Source organism: Rhea americana, unplaced genomic scaffold (genome assembly GCF_003343005.1).
Source record: "Rhea americana isolate MKP2758 unplaced genomic scaffold, rheAme1 scaffold_142, whole genome shotgun sequence".
NCBI lineage: Eukaryota > Metazoa > Chordata > Aves > Rheiformes > Rheidae > Rhea > Rhea americana.
In genome coordinates, this window is record NW_028185506.1 from 1,295,440 (window position 1) to 1,315,825 (window position 20,386).

Sequence of the window (20,386 nt, forward strand, 5' to 3'; positions counted from 1 at the left end):
TCCAGCCCCCTATCCTCATCACGTAGACTTGCATACTTATAAATAGCAGGCTTAAAGACATGGTCCTTAAGAGGTCTCCCCTCTTACGATTGTGCAACTCTACAATTCCTATCAACTTCAGCAGCACCTGGATTCATTTATCAGAATTTATCGTTTATCAAAAGATGATCTAAAAACTATAGAACTGGTAGGTACATGACTCCCCTCCTTTCATCTTTTCCTCCTACATTTCTCAACCTGCTTCCCAGGAGTGTAACTTCCTGTCACTGCTACCATGAGAAGAAATTTTATATATATATATTGTATTTAAATTCAATAGGGAGAGATAGTTTGACAGCATGCCATTTCATTCCTTTCACTCATTTAAATTCCAGTATTACTTCCCTTCCTCATTTCTATTCATTCATGCACAGCCCTTGAAGATTTTTCAGTAAGTTTACACACACAGAAATATTGCTTCCCCAATTAGGTCAGCTTTTTAAGATATAAACTACATTAAGCGTGAATGTGGGAACTTAACAAGCTGATATCCCCCTAGTGAACTAATGGCAAGAGCAGTGGGTTTGATTGTAGTCCCTCTTAAAAACATGTCAATCAGCAGGCACGCCGCTGTCATCCAAAAAGATGCACTGCTCTAAAACTGTTATCAGAGAGAGAAGCAGCATGCCAAGTTTGTTCAGATAGGAATATTTAAAGTTCATTGTGCCAAATTCTCCAAAACAAGTCAAATTGCAGGTGGTCCAAGCTTTGAGGAAAGGTCCACACTGTAAGACCCTAATCATTCTTCTCTGCTCTTAGGCCATCTGGGTACTAAGCCTAGCACAAACGAAACCAGTGGAATTCTGCTAACTTTGTATAAAACCAACCTGCTACTTGGGGAGAATACATAGAGTTTTTTCATTATATCCTATATCATCTTTATCATTATATCATATAAAAGGAAGACTGTTCTAGAAGCAGAGCAAAACAACATTTTTCTGAAGCACATGGAAAAAAGATCTACCATAATTCCATTTTTCAAGTGCAACCATGTATCTAGAATGAGGAACACAAAAGCAACAGAGGGACACAGCTAGACAACTTTTTGATGCATTTGGATTTTTGGTACCTAAAATGGTACCTAAAGAAAATCACATGGACAAATCAAAATGATGTATTAATAACACAGGAGGATGCTGGTTAATACCCTTTTCTGTTTCTGAACCAGTTGTTCCAGGTCTTGTTCTTTCAATAGGAGCTTGCATTCCAGCTCTCGACTGTAGCATTGAAACCTCTCTGTGTCCTGCAAAATGCAAAGAGGAAATTAACAGATAGCGCAGTTAATAGAGCAGAAGGAGTGAAGTATGAAAATAATAGGTAGGCTTCTAACAGTGAATATGACTAGCTACTGAACTAACTCAATCCTGAGATGCTATAACTAATGATACTAGACTCTAAACTTGCATAGTTCCATCAACCTCAATGACTGCAGTTGCTAGAGCAAATGCTTATTGCACGTGAGCAGGTCTTGAGCCTTTACAAACTGGAAGCAGAACTTTTAAGAGGCTTTAATAATCTCTTGTCTTTGGCACTTTGAGTCTACAGCCATGAGATTAAGGATCTTAAATCTCTTAGCCAACTAAATTAGTGAAGCTACCTACAGTCCAGCTTCTCATCTCCAGCCACACATACCCTCCTCCTCTTTTACACTGGCATTCTTGCTCAGATGATCCAACAGTGATCTAGTCCAGAAAGCTAACCAAGCAGAAAAAAACCCAGCAACACTGAAAATTTTTTTGCCCATTTATTTTTCTGAACTAGACAATTGTTGATATAGGGAAATAATGAGAATGCACAGAAAAAACCAACTTGGACCAATTTAAATTTTCAGAGATATAAGACATAAAAGGTATCTGGATTGCTGGGGGTGGTACAGGCTGCTGCCACATTGTAGTCAGACTGAAYTAAAAGAAATACTACCTGTTATCTTTAAAATCCATTACTAACAACAATCTAATTCAAGTAAATTCACAGAAGTTCCACTGGCGCAAGCAAGCAATCAGGACCTCAGAATCTGCAGTATCCTTACCAATGATATTGGTATGTCAATTTCTTTGCTATCCAAGTATCCTTTAATCATTGGGAACTCCCAATCCTATTTGGAATGACTCCTTCAGACCCTCTTCAGCTGGGACAAATTGTCAGACCTCCCCTGAGTAAAATGGAGTTCCGGCAGTTTGTACAAGCTGAGAATCTGTCCCTTTCCCCCACAATAAGCTCCTCAAGAGCTAGGTCTCTGAACAAAAAAATCAAAATTCCCTCATGAAAGGGGTGAGCACAGGAAGGGTTCCTACATATTCGTGTTTTTTCCCCCCTCCAGTAGTATACTTAATGGAGTAATCAAATGCTTGTTAACTGGCTTCTTACATGTAAGGATGTATATCTAAATGAAAAAGAAAGACTAACTGCCCTTTCTATACAGCCTTCAGTCAGCAGGGTATTAAATATCTTAAAAGGCAACAATTTGTATTTATTTGGTTCTTAACAATTTCTCTTAATGTATTTTTCAAGTGCTGCTCTTCAGTCGTAATAATTCCCTGTTTGTAAGACATCARTGCATTTCTCCAGGCTGTAGAGTCTTTGTTAGTCTTTGTATTAGAAAGAATTTAACCATCAGAACTCCCCAAATCCCCAAATTAGTCTTGCCAAGAAATAGTACTTCTGGAGTGGCTGACAGGCACTAGTGTGAATGCTGATTAAACTTTAGTTTCAGTGGCGAGTTTTAATACAAAGGCTATTATACAATTATAATAAATAATTACAATTTCATTTAATTAAATAATTGAATTATAACTTGATTTAATTGTGCAATAGAAATACTTAAATATAAAGAGATGGCTCTACCTCAAAGATACAACTAATTAGGAGATGCAATGATCACTTCTTATAGAAAAGAGTCTTTTTTGTTGTTTCAGGATTTTCAATGAAACTTCAGTCATGTGCTATTTTTAGAATATACAAACCAATTCATCTGTAGCAACTACTGGCAGGTAAAGTTGCAAATGCTTTATATCCTTCAGGAGATATAGACACTTTATATTAGGGGATTATCTAATCCATCACTTAAATCTGTTCTCTCTCTGGAATGGAAAAAAAATATATGGGTCAGTTTCACTATTGTGGCAGGCAAGTGAAAAGACTGATTCCTTATACAATTGGTTTAAGCTCTAATCACATGGAAATGTATTTCCATAAATTGGGAACATAGTTAATGTTGGAAAAAAAAATACTTTATACACTTTGACCACACAGAGATTTTTCAGATATGATACTTAATTGACAATGGAACTGGTAATAGATGGATATGCACTAGTTTTGCCAAAAATTTCTGTACTGTGTGTTTTATGAAAACATTATTGTTTTCATTTTATGAGTGCTTCCAAGAAAACAAAAAGGCATGAGACACTAGCTCATGATTGGTTGCCTCTGGCTAGCCAGAGAAGCAGTGGAATCTCAAGCACTGGAATACTCAAAATTGTACTGGACAAGGATAACAATATGTTATTCCTCTTTAGTGAGATAATTATCACCTTCCCCACAAAAACAGTTATTACAGAACATGACAGAATTAGTGCTGTTGTGAACAATCCCTGAGATCACTGTTCCTGGTCATGACCAAAAGTTGGACCAGTAGCAGAATCAACAACACAATGAAACAGTAGTTTGACATCCAGAAGAATACTGGCCTGTGCTATGTACCAACCACTGAGCACAGTGCAGCTATATTCCCCCAAGGAGTCACTCAGTTTGAATTTGCACAGCATTGGAATAGTGCAAAAACAGCAGTGATACAAATGATTCTTTCTCCTACTCTGTTGTGAAACACATTTTGGGAGCTTTCATTTCACACTCAGAATGAGTATAAAATCAGTGGAAGTGGGAGGAGAATCTATGCCTGAAAAAAAGAGAGAGAGAGAGAGAGAGAGAGATACTCACTTTCAAAATAAACTGTTCTTTCTCCTTTTTGATTTGCTGCTCCATTTCCTCATAGAGATGCTGAATTTCTTCATCATAAGCAGCAATTTTCCTAATAAGAGATAAAAGCATACTGAGCRGGTCTTTGTAGCATTATTTGAAGTCACAGCTCACAATTACCAGCTAAGTACATTTCTGCTTTAACACACGACTCCAGGGAATGAGCCCAAGCACAAGAAAAGAATAATTTATGTGCAAGAAGGTCAGAGATTTTTTTTTTTTTAATGGGAAGAAAGCTTCAACAGCTCAAAGCCTAGCAAAGCTACACATTTACTGTTTTCATATAGAGCGGCTATTCATTATGCAGTTGTAATGACTGCTGAAACAGTTTCAATGAACACAGAGCTTCCATGTGACACTAGCAACAATATTGGAACCTAAGTTTCCCAACTAAAGGCTTGCAAGTATTTTCACTGCAACTTCACTGCTTGCTGAAGCTTCACAGCTTTCATGCTACTGTGTGGTCTAAATAGAGAGTGCTAGAAAATCCAGAGGTTCTTCTTGATCTCTTAGTCTCATTATATTGTAAGTCAGGTCATGTTCTGATCTCAAGTTTTATTTTCTTAAAATTAAGAAATGGCTCATAAGAAAYTAGCACTTGTTAATGGAGTAAAATGGCACCAAGTCATAAAGAATTAGCAAATATTTAGATGCTAAATAGAAATTTAGGGATGCTAAGATCATAACTAAAAATACTGTATTCATGTAGTACGATGTCACTTTGATCAGGGCTAGGCTGATTATAGAATAAAAAACCCTATTACTTTGCAGAAGTAAAACACACTGCAGAGCAGTCAATGTTTCAGGAGAATCCTACGTGAATTTCTTTGCTTCTGGGAGACAGGGAGAGTAACTTTAGTGCAGTACTAACAACCTGCAGATTTAAGTAAGGGGTACGGCAGTACTATGAGGACTACATCCAGCAGTTAAATCGGAATGTAAGAATTTTTCACTTTTTAATGGGCCTGGCACACAAGCACATGTCATTTCTGCAGGCTGAATATTCCCCAGCATTTGTTCATGACTTATCATTCTTAACACTGGTCAAATTAAACACAAGTATAACACAATTATAAGTAATGTGATCAATGAGCAATAGTACAAAACAATCTATTAGCTGGCAAATATTCCCCACAGTCAGTCATGGAATAATAATAAAAACCATAAGCTCATTATCATGTTAAGTGAAAAATGCAAAATATGTCTTGATTAAAACCCCTATTCCCTCAGATCGAACTATCCAGTTTTGATCAATGCATAACTTCAACAAGATTGCTGAATCTTCTCTTCCAGTAATCTCTCTCCTTTCAGTAATGCTATGGAGTAAACAGGAATAGAAAGGAAAGGAAGATGATGTTGTTTTTTAACACATTAACCAAAAGGTTTGCTAAGTTCAGGTGGTGAGTTCAGGATCAGTACACTCACAAAGGTTTAATTTCTGCCAATTAAAGTAGCTGCCATGTGAATTGTATGAGCTTCACAATTCCTGTTCATGCAGTACCCAGCTGAACAGTTCTTTTTTATCCTTGTAGTATCCTTACATGTAGTAACTTGAGCATTATTTAGACTAATCATCTGAAATGCCAATTCTCCTCTTCTGCTGAAGGTAGACTCTGATACTGTCCTGTACTAAGCCTGTAGAGAAGTCAGTTCACCCTTTCCTTCCCATTTACCATTTTGTTTGTCTTCTCTGTATTGAACTCTGCTGTTTGAAACACAGTTCACCTCTTTGCTAGATTTGTTTCCKTAAATGCAGAGTACATCAGGAGACAGAACTAATGGCAGCTGAAGATTTTATCTGCTATTATAATAAAAAAATCTTTCTTTCATCTGTTTTAAGCTAACTTCCTGCTAGTTTTACTAAATGCCCTATTGGCTGTAACACTAAGGATTTGAAGAACCGCAGTTCCTCGTTCAGCCTGTCCACTGCTTTCATGGTTTTGTAAGCATCACCACCCCAGACTTTTTCTACATGCTCAAGAGCCCCACCTTTTCAACTTCCCTTCTCAAAATCACTACGCCATCCCCTGAATCATTCAGTTGCTATTCTGTGTGGCTTATTTTATTCCATTACGTCCTTTTTCACAGGGCCGTGGTCTCATTACAAGTACAGAGACATGGTGGGATAACTCGCATGACTGGAATGTTGTCATGGACAGCTACGAGCTTTTTAGGAAAGACAGGCCAGGGAGGTGAGGTGGTGGAGTTGTTCTTTATGTGAGAGAGCAACCGGAATGTATCAAGCTCTACATAGCGGTGGATCGAGAGCAAGTCAAGAGCTTATGGGTAAGTATTAAAGGGCTGGCTAACATGGGGGACACTGTATCCTACTATAGGCCACCTGATCAGGRAAAGTAAGTTGATGAGGCCTTTTACAGACAGCTGGAAGTAGCCTCACAATTGCAGGCACTGGTTCACATGGGGGACTTCTACCACCCTGATATCTGCTGGAAGGACAACACAGCTAGGCGTAAACAGTCCAGGAGGCTCCTGCACAGCATCAGTGATAACCTTTTGACACAGGTAGTTGAGCAGTCAATGAGAAGGRGTGCACTGCTGCATGATATACTAACAAACAAAGAAGGACTGGTTAGAGACGTGAAGGTTGGAGGCACCCTTGGCTGCAGTGACCATGAGACAGTGGAATTCAGGATTCTGCATGGAGGAAGCAAGGCAATAAGTAGCATCACAACCCTGGGCTTCAGGAGAGCAGGCTTTGGCCTCTTCATGGACCTACTTGGAGGAAGCCTATGGGTTAAGGCCTTAGAAGGAAGAGAAGGAAGCAGAAGTCCAAGAGACCTGGCTACTATTCAAGCATCACTTCCTCCAAGCTCAAGAGCGGTGCATCCCTTTGAGCAGGAAGTCCAGCATGGCGGGCAGGAGACCTGCATGGATGAGCAAGGAGCTCCTAGCAAAACCCAAACAGAAGAAGGAAGTACACAGAAGGTGGAAGAGGGGACAGGCCACATGGGAGGAATGTTGCCAGAGTAGGCAGGGATGCAACAAGAAGTCTAAGGTCCATTTGGAATTAAATCTGGCAAGGGATGTCCAGGATAACAAGAAGGGCTTCTTCAAATACAATGGTAGCAAGAGGAAGACCAGGGAGAGGGTGGGCCCGCTGCTGTATGGGGTGGGGGCCTTGGTGACGAAGGATACAGGGAAGGCAGAGTTACTGAATGCTGCCTTTGCTTCAGTCTTCACTGCTAAGGGCAGCCCTCAGGAATCCCAGACTCTGGAGACAAGAGAGCAAGTCTGGAGAAAGGAAGACTTTCCTTTTGTTGTGGCTGATAGGTTAGAGATCATTTAGGCAAAGCTGACATCCACAGATCCATGGGCCCTGATGTGATGCCCCCGCAAGTACCAAGGGAGCTGGCACATGTTGTTGCCAGGCCATTCTCCATCACCTTTGAAAGGTCATGGAGAACAGCAGAGGTTCCTGAGGACTGGAAGAAAGCCAGTGTCACTCCAGTCTTCAAGAAGGGCAAGAAGGAGGACCCAGGCAACTGCAGGCCAGTCAGCTTCACCTCCTTCCCTAGGAAGGTGATGGAACAGCTCATTCTGGATGTCATCTCCAGGCATATGGAGGAAAAGAAGGTGAYCAGGAGTAGTCAGCATGGTTTCGCCAAAGGGAAATCCTGCTTCACCAATCTGACAGCCTTCTATGATGATGTGACTGGCTGGGCAGACAAGGGGAGAGCAGTGGACGTTGTATACCTTGACTTCAGCCAGGCTTTTGACACTGTCTCCCACAACATCCTCCTAGGCAAGCTCAGAAAGTGTGGGTTAGATGAATGGACAGTGAGGTGGATTGAGAACTGGCTGAAAGGCAGAGTTCAGAGGGTTGTCATCAGTGGCACAGAGTCTAGTTGGAGGCCTGAGGCTAGGGAATTCCCCAGGGCTCAGTATTGGAGCTGGTCTTGTTCAAGTCATTTATCAGTGACCTGGATGAAGGGACAGAGTGCCTCCTCAGCAAGTTTGCCAAGGATACCAAGCTGGGAGGAGTGGCTGATCCACCAGATGGCTGTGCTGCCATTCAGAGAGACCTGGGCACGTGGGAGAGCTGGGCAGAGAGGAACCTCATGAAGTTCAACAAGGGCAGGGGCAGAGTTCTGCACCAAGGGAGAAATAACCCCATGCACCAGTACAGGCTGGGGGCTGACCTGCTTAAAGCAATTCTGCAGAAAAGGACCTGGGAGTGCTGGTGGATGACAGACTGACCATGAGCCAGCAATGTGCCCTTGTGGCCAAGAAGGCCAATGGTCTCCTGGGGTGCATTAGGAAGAGTGTTGCCAGCAGGTCGAGGGAGGTGATCCTGCCCCTCTACTCAGCCCTGGTGAGGCCACACCTGGAGTACTGTGTCCAGTTCTGGGCTCCCCAGGACAAGAGAGACATGGAGCTACTGCAGAGAGTCCAGCGTAGGGCTACAAAGATGATCAAAGGACTGGAGCATCTGCCCTATGAGGAACGGCTGCGAGAGGTGGGCCTGTTTAGCTTGGGGAAGAGCAGACTGAGGGAGGATCTTATCAATGTGTGTAAGTATCTGAAGGGAGGGTGTCAAGGGTATGGGACTGAACTCTTTTTAGTGGTGCCCAGCGACAGGACAAGAGGCAATGGGCAAAAACTGAACCACAGGAAGTTCTGCCTGAATGTGAGGAAGAATTTCTTCACTGTGAGAGTGACAGAGCAGTGGAACAGGTTTCCCAGAGAGGTTGCGGAATCTCCTTCTCTGGAGATATTCAAGGCCTGCCTGGACACAACCCTGTGTAACATGTTCTAGTTGACCCTGCCTGAGCAGGGGGGTTGGACTAGATGATCTCCAGAGGTCCCTTCCAACCTTAACGATTCTGTGATTCTTGAGTTGCAGAGACCAGAAGTGCCTTTAGTACTTGAGTCGTTGGTTTAGCAAAAACATACTGTCCTTTTCTCAGGCTCTCCTTTTTTTTTTTTTTTTTTTTTCTTTCTTTCTTTCTTTTGCTACCATTGTACCATTGCAAACTTGGGAACTCTCAGTAAATACTCCAAGGGTACTCCAGTTTCCTGAGTGGTAACTGCCCTTTCCAAGCTCAACATCATTTGGGCATGACTTGGATTATTTTATCTACCCTACATTTATTAACAAAGAAGTTTATATGCTACTTTTTCACCTACTCAATACATCAGCCTATTATTTAAAAAGCACTACTGCCAAATTTAAGAAGTCATCCGATTTTAAGTTAATATTTAAAATAAATACAAACACCAGAAATCAAGGAGAACTAACTTAACCTGGCAAATAAAAAATGTACATGATGTACAGGGGCCAAAAGCAAAATGAGTGAATGTATAGAGCTATTATTAAACAAGTTTAGTGCACAGCTTAGCTATTGCTGATTCCAGCATCAGAGCAGATATATATACAAAATTCAGTCTGATATCTTACTGTAGTAAAAATCTTTCACTTTAAATCAAAAGAAATAAAGAAATAATCCAGAGTTTTAAATAGGAGGAAGCTAGGCAAAATAACCATCATGTTCGCTTTTTGCCTTACAATCTACACACATAGAAAACAGCACATCATTAATTTCTTTGTGATTAGAAACACCAGTGAGGAGAATAACACCAGTTTTAGAATAAAAACACTGCTGTTTTTGCTTTTTTTCCTTCAAGCATACACCAGTAGTCCTCTGAGTGTTGTTCTACTGAGCTAAAATTACAGATCAGCTTATAGAAGAAACCTGCTCATGGTTATATTGGTACAGTACTCAGTCTAAAGCACTACTACTGACAACCTCTGTGAATGTCTTAGAAACATATTTGATTTCTCTTTACAAAATGAAACTTTCTTCTCCAGTAATAATCTTTACCACTTATATATCTATATATGTATAAAATACTGGGATTAGCTTAATATCTGACAAACCCAGAGATGTTCAGTTTACGTGGAATACCAAGGCAGACCTTTAATAGTAGAATTATGGTCTGTTATTAAGTAGGTAAAATAGTCACATGCTAAGTCTGAACAGTGCCACAGTTTAAGTTTTCAGAGGGCAAGGGTACTAGCATCTTAATAGGCTCAGCAGTAGACAGTACAACAGAGTAACCACTCTGCAAGAGCTCTGTAAAAACAGCTATCCTTGCTACATAGGTTTTATATATACATATAATATATATAATTAATTTTTATATATGTTATGTTTAGAAAATTCAGATTGAAATCAACCCTATCTCTTTGAACAACACCCAATATAGCACTGTGAATCTCCAAGATGCAGAATCATGCTGCTACATGTAGTATATATGTAGTACAACTTAGTTTACTGACCTCTAGCAAGACAGGTTTGTAATAGACACTTAATGTTAGTATAAATTAAGTGCTAAGCAATGCAAATTAATAGCTCAGTCCTAGCCTAATGTGCAACTAAATGAACAGAACATGAGCAACTACTGGATACTGTATGAGAAACTGCTAAATGTAACAAGTAACAGGGTGAGAAAGTGACAAGAGAAACACATAAGAATTACAGACAGTCCCATGAGAACCAGCTGGATTTCACGGGTGGTTAAGGGGAAGTTACACAAGAAACAGTCAAGCCACTCAGCTGGGACCAATAGCAGAAAAGTATTTACAGACAAGTTGTTTATTTAGAAGGAGACAAGAAAGAGGTGAGGGTGGATTGGTGGGAGGGGAAGAACAGGAAGTTAAAATGGAGAGAAGGACTCAGCCAAGTGTAAGCAAGTTGATTATAAGTATGGTTATGTGGTCAAGTTTGGTGTCTGATCACTACAGACTATCCTATCTTCTTATTAAATCCCATTTCTAACTATTTTCTCTGTGAACCTGATGTCTGATTGCATAGGTGTTATTGCCTAGCAACCTTCAAGCTGGGCTAGCCAGCAAGCAGAAGGAGACCTGTACCTGGATAGATCCAAGGTCTGAGCTGATGACTGGAGTAAGGGACTTACAGTTTGGGCATGGACACTGGAAGGATTTAAAAAGCCCATATTAATATTTGAAGGATCTGCAAACATCAGTGTGCTTGTAAGATGAGTCACTGGATATATTGGTAGCAAACTTCAATCAAGTTGGATGAGCCAAAGAACAGGCGGAGGCCCACATCTGGAAAGACCCAAGGTCTGAGACAATAACTGTGTAAGGGGCCCAGAGAACTGTGTAAAGGTCCCACAGTGCAGGGATGAATATCTACAATGAGTATCTACCAGACTTGCAGCCCATGCTAATATTCAAGGGATCTGTGAATGCAGGTGTGTTTCTGAACAAAATGAAGGGGAAGAAGGGGGAGTGTGTGTTTTCACTGATAAACTTCAGTCCTTATCAACTAGAGGAGAGAAATAAGATCAGGTTGTCATTCTTCATGTTTCTGTGAATGCTACTTTTTGTTACCTGGGTGCCAGTAAAGGCACTGCTCTCCCATCTGTGTTGGTCTGTGCAGCCACTTGTGTCTCCATATGTGTGACTTGTTCAGCCTCAATACTAGCTGGACTGACAAATGGGAATAGCAGCAGCCTACATTTACTGGACTAGTACAGAAGGAATCCCCCCTTAGACCACTGGATTTAGCTTCCATCAATGTGAAGTATGAATGAAAATAGCTTCTGTAAAAGTACTAGAAGTAAAAACGCAGGATAAAAGAACAGCATGGGTTTATGGCGTCTAGATTGGCAGGTCATAAAAATCCCAGCACATGTTTGTGCAGCTTCTCAGGACATCAAGGTCAGAAAAAAAGGAACAATCTAAAACAACAGCACAGTCCACATAGAGAAAAGAAGACAAAAGGCTGTGAATAATGCAGTGCTGCCTAATGACTCTCAGAGGTGAGCCAGGATAGAAAGATGAAAGATCACATTCACTGGCAATTCTTAAAAGATGCAATTGTCACCTACCATGAAGAACCTGGGAGACATCATGAGACCTCAATAATCAGTATCCCTTACCTTCTTCTGCATCCCCACAGTAAATCCTAGCCAGTCTAAGCACTTATCCATCTTAGTGGTTGTAAGTATGTGGGTATAAAAAAAAAATGTTTTTCCACTTCTATATGGTCTTGTCTTGAGCATTCTTCCTGTGTGCTTATCAGAACTATTGAATAGATATTTTTATTCTTTTGGTTCCTACAGAACATGACCAAACTTCTTTAAAAACAACAACAACAACAACAAAAACTCAAATTCCCCACATTTGTGGTCACTAATAATCTCTAGCACAGCACAGAGCCTTAACTATCACTYGGTTCTTTCCAGCTGGCTGCCTGCCTTTGAAGGCTTACAATCAACCTTGTAGACTTAGATGGAAATTCTACTACTGGTATAGAACCAGTTGGTTTTATTGACCATGCTCAATACATTCAAATGCAGTACCTTTTGATAGCACCAATATACAGCTGCAGAGCAATGTTATCACAGCAGATTGTTCAAACCTGGTACAATGTATCAAACCAGTCTGAAGGCTGCTTCTGTGATTCTAAAATATTGCAAGAAATTTTACCAGAGCAGAGAAAAAGGCTAATGTAAGTATACTGAAGGTCTAAGTATGCTTGCAGTTTCGTACCRTATACCACAAGAGTACTAAAACTTCTCACAGAAAAATGACTTAAGGAAAGTTACAAAAGTAGCATATCTCACTCTTTCTCACATGTAAGTGTACAAGTTTTGCTCACATTTTCCCAGGAAAGGCACTCGCAGTGTGAGAATAAAAATACTGAAGTATCACCCTGAAAGAGCAAAAGGTTCCAGATCTATAAGTACCTGGAATTCAGAAATGACTCTTTGTAACAAAAACACAGTGGTACTTCAACTGTAAGCATCATTTTGCATTCAATTTATATTGAGGATCACTACTTTTTTCTATTAGATAACTGCATWTATAGGTGACCTATTTATTTTCATATATTTGTTTTCATACTATTGACATTGTTTTATTATACTGGATATGTATATATTTTTAATATATTTCTTTACTTGCGTTTTCACTTGTATCTGTACTTTGTGCTGATTTAACATCTTAAAGCAGCTGTAAATCTCATTTCACTGACTAGTTAATCTGGGTCTACAGTGATTCTGCATGCAGTGGTTGCAAAGCACACAGACAATTTACTAGATTTACTGGTAAATCTGATACTCCTTTGGAATCCAATGTTTTATTCTAACTAGATGTGAGTTGCTTAATATCATCTTAAAATGGCAATGAAATAGTAGACATCTGCAAAGATGTTCAATCAACACAATTTGTTAATAGGAAAAGAGAAGCTAATTTCAACCATTATTAGAAATTTTACTGGTACTCTTTATTACAGATAAAATTTTGTATTGGAGTAACTCTTGTTACCTCAATTCTCCATTGAGATGGCTTGTTTATTTCTAAGGTGCACAGTATGTAAGATAGCCCAACAAAGAGAGGTACTAACTTTTTTAGAGCACTTTCCAACTCATTCTTTTCATCATCTGCTTCATGGAATTGGGAAAAAATTCTAGTCAGGAACTCTTCAAAATTGGAAAGTAAATGAGGTTCATCTTTTCTCAGCTGCAACCAAAGCTGTTTCACATCATTCTCACTGGAAGAAGAGATTAGAAAGGATTTGTTAAGAGAGTTTCTCAGGCTACAGAATATGTTCGCAGCACCCTAGTAACTCAATGGAAGCTTCAGAGTATCAAAAGTCAGAACACAAGGCTAAATAAAAATATGGGCTACTTAAAAAGACTCAGATTTGGAAAGGATGAGGTGAGTGGCAATTGATGGAAAGGACTTTCCTTCTCTTTGCATTTATTCCAAAAAACTCATCGTAAGGTCTGACCATGCTTGTAGGGTATCACAGGAGCTGCATTTTTGGTGATTGCCTATCATACACTTCATCTCATTGGGGATGGAGAAGCAAGGAGACAAATGTGATACACTGCATAGTCACATCACTCCTGTCAGAAGTAAAGAAGTTCTCACCAGTTCCAGGGGACAAGGGGCAGAGGGCAAGCTAATCAAAAACACTTTCTCATGAGAAATGAATGTGGTTCAGCCTCCTAAGTTACTTAGACATGTCCATAAAACACATTTTTAGTGTCTATTTTCATTTTCAACTTATTTTAATTCCACAGCGGACTGCTAAAAGAAATCAAAACATGACATCTTTAAAACTTTAATTTAAAGATGYAAAAACAGAATGTTCTGCTTCCAACATGTTCAGCAGACACTGGAAAAAGATGTTCTATTGTGAATGGTAATGGGCTATAAAACTTTGCCAAAATCCCCTTCTTTTCTTTGTTTTGTCCTGACTCAGTCTCACCTCATTCTCTGTAGGCTGAACCTAGCCAGCAGAGAATGCTACATTTAAAGGACAAAGGAGGATGAGGATAGAAAAAGTAAGAGATAAAAATCTTTTCATAATGATAATATTTCAGGATGGCTGCCAGTTAACTCTTGCTTATAGCAGGCAGTCTGGCCAACAGAAGTGCTTTTGAGTATTTCTGTTTCACAATGAGGAACACTGATGCCTTTCTTAGACATTATCATTATCTACCCAGATTCTCTCTCATTTTTGCCCCTATACTTTCCTTGATTTTAAACACTCACAGTGACTAAACAATGAATGTCACACCAACACATGGTAAGCTCATAGAACAGTGTATGTTTTTCTAATTCTGTGTTTATATAGCACCTAGAAGAGTGAGTCATCCTGGTCCTGAAAGAGATGGACACTATCATAGCACTCACAACACACAATTATGTGTGGAGGAGAAAAAAGGTACAAAAAAAGGGAGAACCCACTCTTGTTTATGATTAACTGGTAAACTTTAAATGCAGTCCTTGCCAAGAAAGTGGTTACCATGCATTATTTAGCTCATATCAGTGGCATCTGTGGATTCTCAAGTATGTATCAGTAATTATCTATGTTCAAAAACTATAATACCCAGTGTTCTGGTAGTATTGCTGTCATATGGCACTGGCACACTTCACATGCCTGGGGTGCAAGAGCATTGCTCTTGGTAGTTTCAGGTAGAATGACACTTTATCAAAATCTTTGGCAACCAAGAAAATTCATTTTTAAAGAATCAGTATGTTACTGAATGGCCTTGATTCCTAACTTTTAACTTGAATTTCATTAAAATCAAACCATAAATATGAATCATAAAAGATCATGCAATCTGCTATTGCTTCTGAGAAGACTCACTCTTCTAAAATCTTTTTAGCTCCAAGTCGGTCCATCAGATTTGAGAACTCCTGTTCTTCATCCTCATCATCACTCGTACTCTCTTCCCATTTAGGTATGCAGGTTGTTTCACCTTCTGATTCCTGTATCTCTTTCTTTAAAGTCATCTGCCCCAAAAGAAACTGGCCTAAGAATTAGAAATTACATACGTTAAAAGTTGTTTAGAACTATCAGATGTCAATATAAGAAACAATATTATTTAACAGCAATACACCCAAGATCAAATGAAATTTCAGAGGAAGGGAAACACCCTCAGTGCTTACAGGAAAAGAGATTTTTTCCCTAAAAATGATGTGGTAAGAAAGAATAACAGGAAAGAACTTTTTGGTTTTGCACAGACTAGTAACTTACCAAAATAAACTTCATTTATCTATGAAATATGTATAATTTAGTTATGAAAAAAAGCAGTAATACATCATTTCATTTTAAAATAAGAGCAAATTTAATTAGGATTAGAGATTAGAGTATATTCCTTAACAAGATTATTCTTTCTTTGAACAAGCCCTAAAATGGGAGAGATGGGACATGAGAGAACARAAATGTCTAATTATTGGTGATTCGTAAACAAAAATGAAGGTCCTATTTGTAGAATTTAAATGTTATAATTCACACATGGAAGATAAACTTTTCTAGAGAAAATGATCAAATCTGATGTTTGTAATATAGCCAGCAGAGCTAWACTTTAAGAACAAAATTATAAGCTGGAGGCTGACCTTCTGGAGAGCAGCTCTGCAGAGAAAGACCTGGGAGTGCTGGTGGATGACAGACTGACCATGAGCCAGCAATGTGCCCTTGTGGCCAAGAAGGCCAATGGTCTCCTGGGGTGCATTAGGAAGAGTGTTGCCAGCAGGTCGAGGGAGGTGATCCTGCCCCTCTACTCAGCCCTGGTGAGGCCACACCTGGAGTACTGTGTCCAGTTCTGGGCTCCCCAGGACAAGAGAGACATGGAGCTACTGCAGAGAGTCCAGCATGGGGCTACAAAGATGATCAAAGGACTGGAACATCTGCACTACGAGGAATGGCTGCGAGAGGTGGGCCTGTTTAGCTTGGGGAAGAGCAGACTGAGGGAGGATCTTATCAATGTGTACAAGCACCTGAAGGGAGGGTGTCAAGGGGATGGGGACAAACTCTTTTCAGTTGCCCTGTGCGACAGGACAAAGGCAATGGGCAAAAACTGAAACACAGGAAGTTCCACCTGAATATGATGAAGAACTTCTGCCCTTTGAGAGTGCCAGAGCCCTGGAACAGGTTTCCCAGAGAGGTTGTGGAGTCTCCTTCTCTGGAGATATTCAAAACCTGCCTGGATGCAACCCTGTCTAACATGCTCTAGGTGACCCTGCCTGAGCAGGGAGGTTGGACTAGATGATCTCCAGAGGTCCCTTCCAACCTTACTGATTCTATGATTCTATGAAAATTGATTCTGGGTAAACCTTTTGAGCAATCAGCCTCACTAACACTGTACATCTTATCTGAAACCTCACCGTTGTGGAGAAAACAACCCTTTCACAGAAACAGGGAACATGATGGTAAGAGCACTGTTGCAAAGCAAGCAGTCACAAAGAACTTCCTTATACGTAGATTTGCACCATACAGTACTAGCAATTGCCTCACCTTGTTTGTTTTGAAATGAAGTAGCATCCCTTGAAATACTAATGTGTTGTAGAAACCATTCTCACAGTATGTATAGCAGTAGTATTACCGATTTAGACCATTCTTGGCACATATTAACCCTGCCAAAAGGTATTTCATGTAATAATTTCATGGGTTTTTTTCGTATCAGGCCTTACAAAATACCAAATAAAAGACCTGACTTTTTACCCAAAGGAAAACTTTCCAAAATTTCTTCATAGTTCTGCTTGACAGGTCAGAAGAGCTATGATTCAGATTGCCACATCATATGTTTCATATTGTGCCATGACTTTCTGTCTTATATGGGAGAGAAAGCCCTCTGATCAGAATGGATTCCTATAGACATAATTTGACCACTTCTTTTGTCTGTAATATAGACCTGCTATATCTGGAGAATAATCTGGCTCCCTGTGTGTATCTTACCTGTACCCTTAAGAAATAATGCTTCTTTATTGAGGTAAGAGTAAAGAAAATGAATAAAGCTCTATATAGGAGATATGCTTTGCAAACTCACTGAATCCTGTGGTGAACTCCTTTGGGGTAAGTGAGCCATTGCCATCAGCATCCAACGTAACAAAAACTTTTTCAAGTTCTTCCAGGCTAAGAGGTAACTCATGATGCAGTCTCTGGAATGAAAAATATGCTGCAACTTCACCGCTATTACAGGATAAGAGGACAGTTTTATAATTTATAGAACAAGAAAATAATCTCCATAATACAGAAGGATAGGTGCTCTTGTTTCCCAGAGTGAATATTTAAATACATCACAAAGAGTGAAACAATATCAACTGAGGGAGATTTGCCAGAGAATCCTTTCTGATATAAGAGTAAGAACATTCTCTCTGGAAGCAGGTGACTTGGATTCCAGCCCACAGGGAAGAGTTATAATTCGAAGTGGACTATCAACATGCTGGCAAAATGCCTTGGTTATCATGCAGCTGGATAAATCTGCCAGTAGGTTTGTAAATCCAGTTCCGTTGTCATTATGAGGTCATTCAGGAGATTTCCTAAACGTGAACATTATAAAAGGTATATTCTCTTATTAAATCAGCTTTAGAATGTGCAAACCAAATAAAACAAATCTAAGGAAGCTACACAGTCCAAGGAGCAAACCTACTGCTTAGTTCATATCTGTCTACTTTGAAATGCAGTGGACTCACACAGGAAGGACCATACTTTATGAAACCAGCTCTGCAAAATAACTTTTTTTCTGAGAACCTACAGACAGGTAAAAGAAGAGAAAACATTACTCTCTAAATATGGCCCTAATGATTTTACTGTCCTTCTTTTAATGATAGAGAAAGATTCACAGAAATAGGAGAATGCCGGAGCAGCAGACAACTAGACTAGCAAGAATGCACTCTGGGAGACAGCACTCACTGTAAGGAATAAAACCCTTCCTCAGCCAAGGAAGGAAGTTCTCTGCTTTACTAGCTAATCCCTTAATCCCCTCCTTGAACCCTATTGTACATATAATATATTGTATCTAAAAATGGCAAGCTAATAGCTTGATAAAATTTGTTGGACCAAAAGAGCTGATTTTTCTCACTGGAAGAAAAGACTCTAGGTCAGCAGAACCTCTTTTGATCCAAGAACAACAGAAACTACCATCCAAGATAGCAGGCCATGTAGTAGGCCAAGCATGGGCTGAGTGTAGCAACCAGGATTTCCCTGGTTGCAGATGCCTGCAGATTAGGATATAAATTATAAGTCTGTATGAGTTGAAGAGAAGAAAAGTAAAAAGAATTCTGAACATGATCTTAGAAAGAGTGATAGAACTTCTAGAGCACAAAACTATCTGGAATGGCCCAGAGGGAATTTCTGAGTAGGGTAATTGTCCATTGCTGTCTGCTTCCAAAAAACGAAGGAAACATGATTTGCACTCAGTATAAATCAAATCACCAAAGATAGACCTGAGTTATCATCAATGTCTCATCTAAGCAAACTCATCTTCCCAAAACTTTAGATTTTAATTACTTAGATTAAAATGGAAAATTTTATTTTGTTGGCTTCTTTTGTAAACTTCTTATAGCCTACATTGCAATGATGAGAGAGGTGTTCAGACACTACTCCTTTTACTTTTAGAAAAACARAAACYCTCCTCCCACTAACAGATCTGCATTCAGTATAAATCAAATCACCAAAGATAGACCTGAGTTATCATCAATGTCTCATCTAAGCAAACTCATCTTCCCAAAACTTTAGATTTTAATTACTTAGATTAAAATGGAAAATTTTATTTTGTTGGCTTCTTTTGTAAACTTCTTATAGCCTACATTGCAATGATGAGAGAGGTGTTCAGACACTACTCCTTTTACTTTTAGAAAAACAGAAACTCTCCTCCCACTAACAGATCTTTCAAAATTGCTGGATGAGTGCTTCTTGAGTCCTGGTACAGGCAAATATACTTGCCCCTTCCTGTCACAGTGTCACACACATACATGGAACCACCTGCTCTTCCAGAACAACTCCTTGTGAACCCTGCTGCAAACTAGATTGAGATTAAAAAAACATACTTTTACCAGGATGTGGTATTTGGTTCACCATGCAGCTCATATACAGCTGTGGCAGTATGGAGTGAGTGAGGTAGAGGAAGAAAGAAGCAGCTGGGACCATATAGACCAGTCCTGCCACATAAATATATGCTTTTCCAGTTACAGCTTCAGCACCCTACTGTAGAGTTCAAATTCTGAACCAAATTTGCATACTAAATTTGCAATGCAAAACACCACAGGAAATGATGTAGTCACATCTATTTCCTTGAATAAATATGAAAATAGGAGATTTTGAAGAATACAGCAATGTTTTGCTCCTTTAAATTCTCTGAGGATTAATTACTGGACCTGATAAGTACAGGTCTGGGGCCGCAGCTGGCATTGTTGTAAGATTAAGTCAAAGTTTTCCCAACCTCTGTTTTTTATTAATCAAAAAAAATTTAAAGAAGTTTTTGTTATGGAAACAAAATGTTATTCTTGATCTCATATGTGAGGTTTTGTTTACTTGTTCGTCTTGAACTTACTGTAAAAACATATAGTTCCGTCCAACATGAGGTTCATAACAAAGGAAGGAAAAAAACTTATATCCAAAAAGTACTTAAAGAGAATTTATCAGCATTCCTACCTATTCCATCTCTGTGCTTTAATGACATCTAGTCTTACTTAACTGACAATAACAAGCTTTTACTCTGCTAAATAAAAATACAGAGGTCAAACAGATAAAAGAACTGAACCCTACTGTACTTTGTGCACTAAAATAAAACAAAACTAATCCCTATTACTCATGATAACATCAAGGCCCAAATGCAAAGCTGTGATTTCAAATATCAGGTAGAATTTTCCCTCTTGAAAGTTTGGAAAACCTTTTGTTTGTTTGAAAATTGAGCATGTTTGACATAAAATAAAATTTTGAAATTAAATGAAAAATTATAAACAAGCAGTATTAACATAATCTCAAAATAAAGAGCATGGTATAATCAGACAGGAGTAAATCTTTAATATAAGATTTACTATTTACTATAAATTTTAGATACTCTGCACTCCCCATTGAAA

The 20,386-nt window shown here is 39.2% G+C and overlaps 1 protein-coding gene across 1 annotated transcript in view; it reads right to left on the minus strand.

Annotated features, from left to right (window-relative positions):
- CRACR2A (calcium release activated channel regulator 2A) overlaps positions 1–20,386 on the minus strand; it is a 67,160-nt gene that overhangs the window by 30,150 nt on the left and 16,624 nt on the right. Inside the window, 5 exon segments of the mRNA XM_085298796.1 lie at positions 1,187–1,282; positions 3,976–4,066; positions 13,416–13,562; positions 15,171–15,336; positions 17,353–17,464. Of these exon segments, the coding sequence (XP_085154922.1) occupies positions 1,187–1,282; positions 3,976–4,066; positions 13,416–13,562; positions 15,171–15,336; positions 17,353–17,464 (612 nt within the window).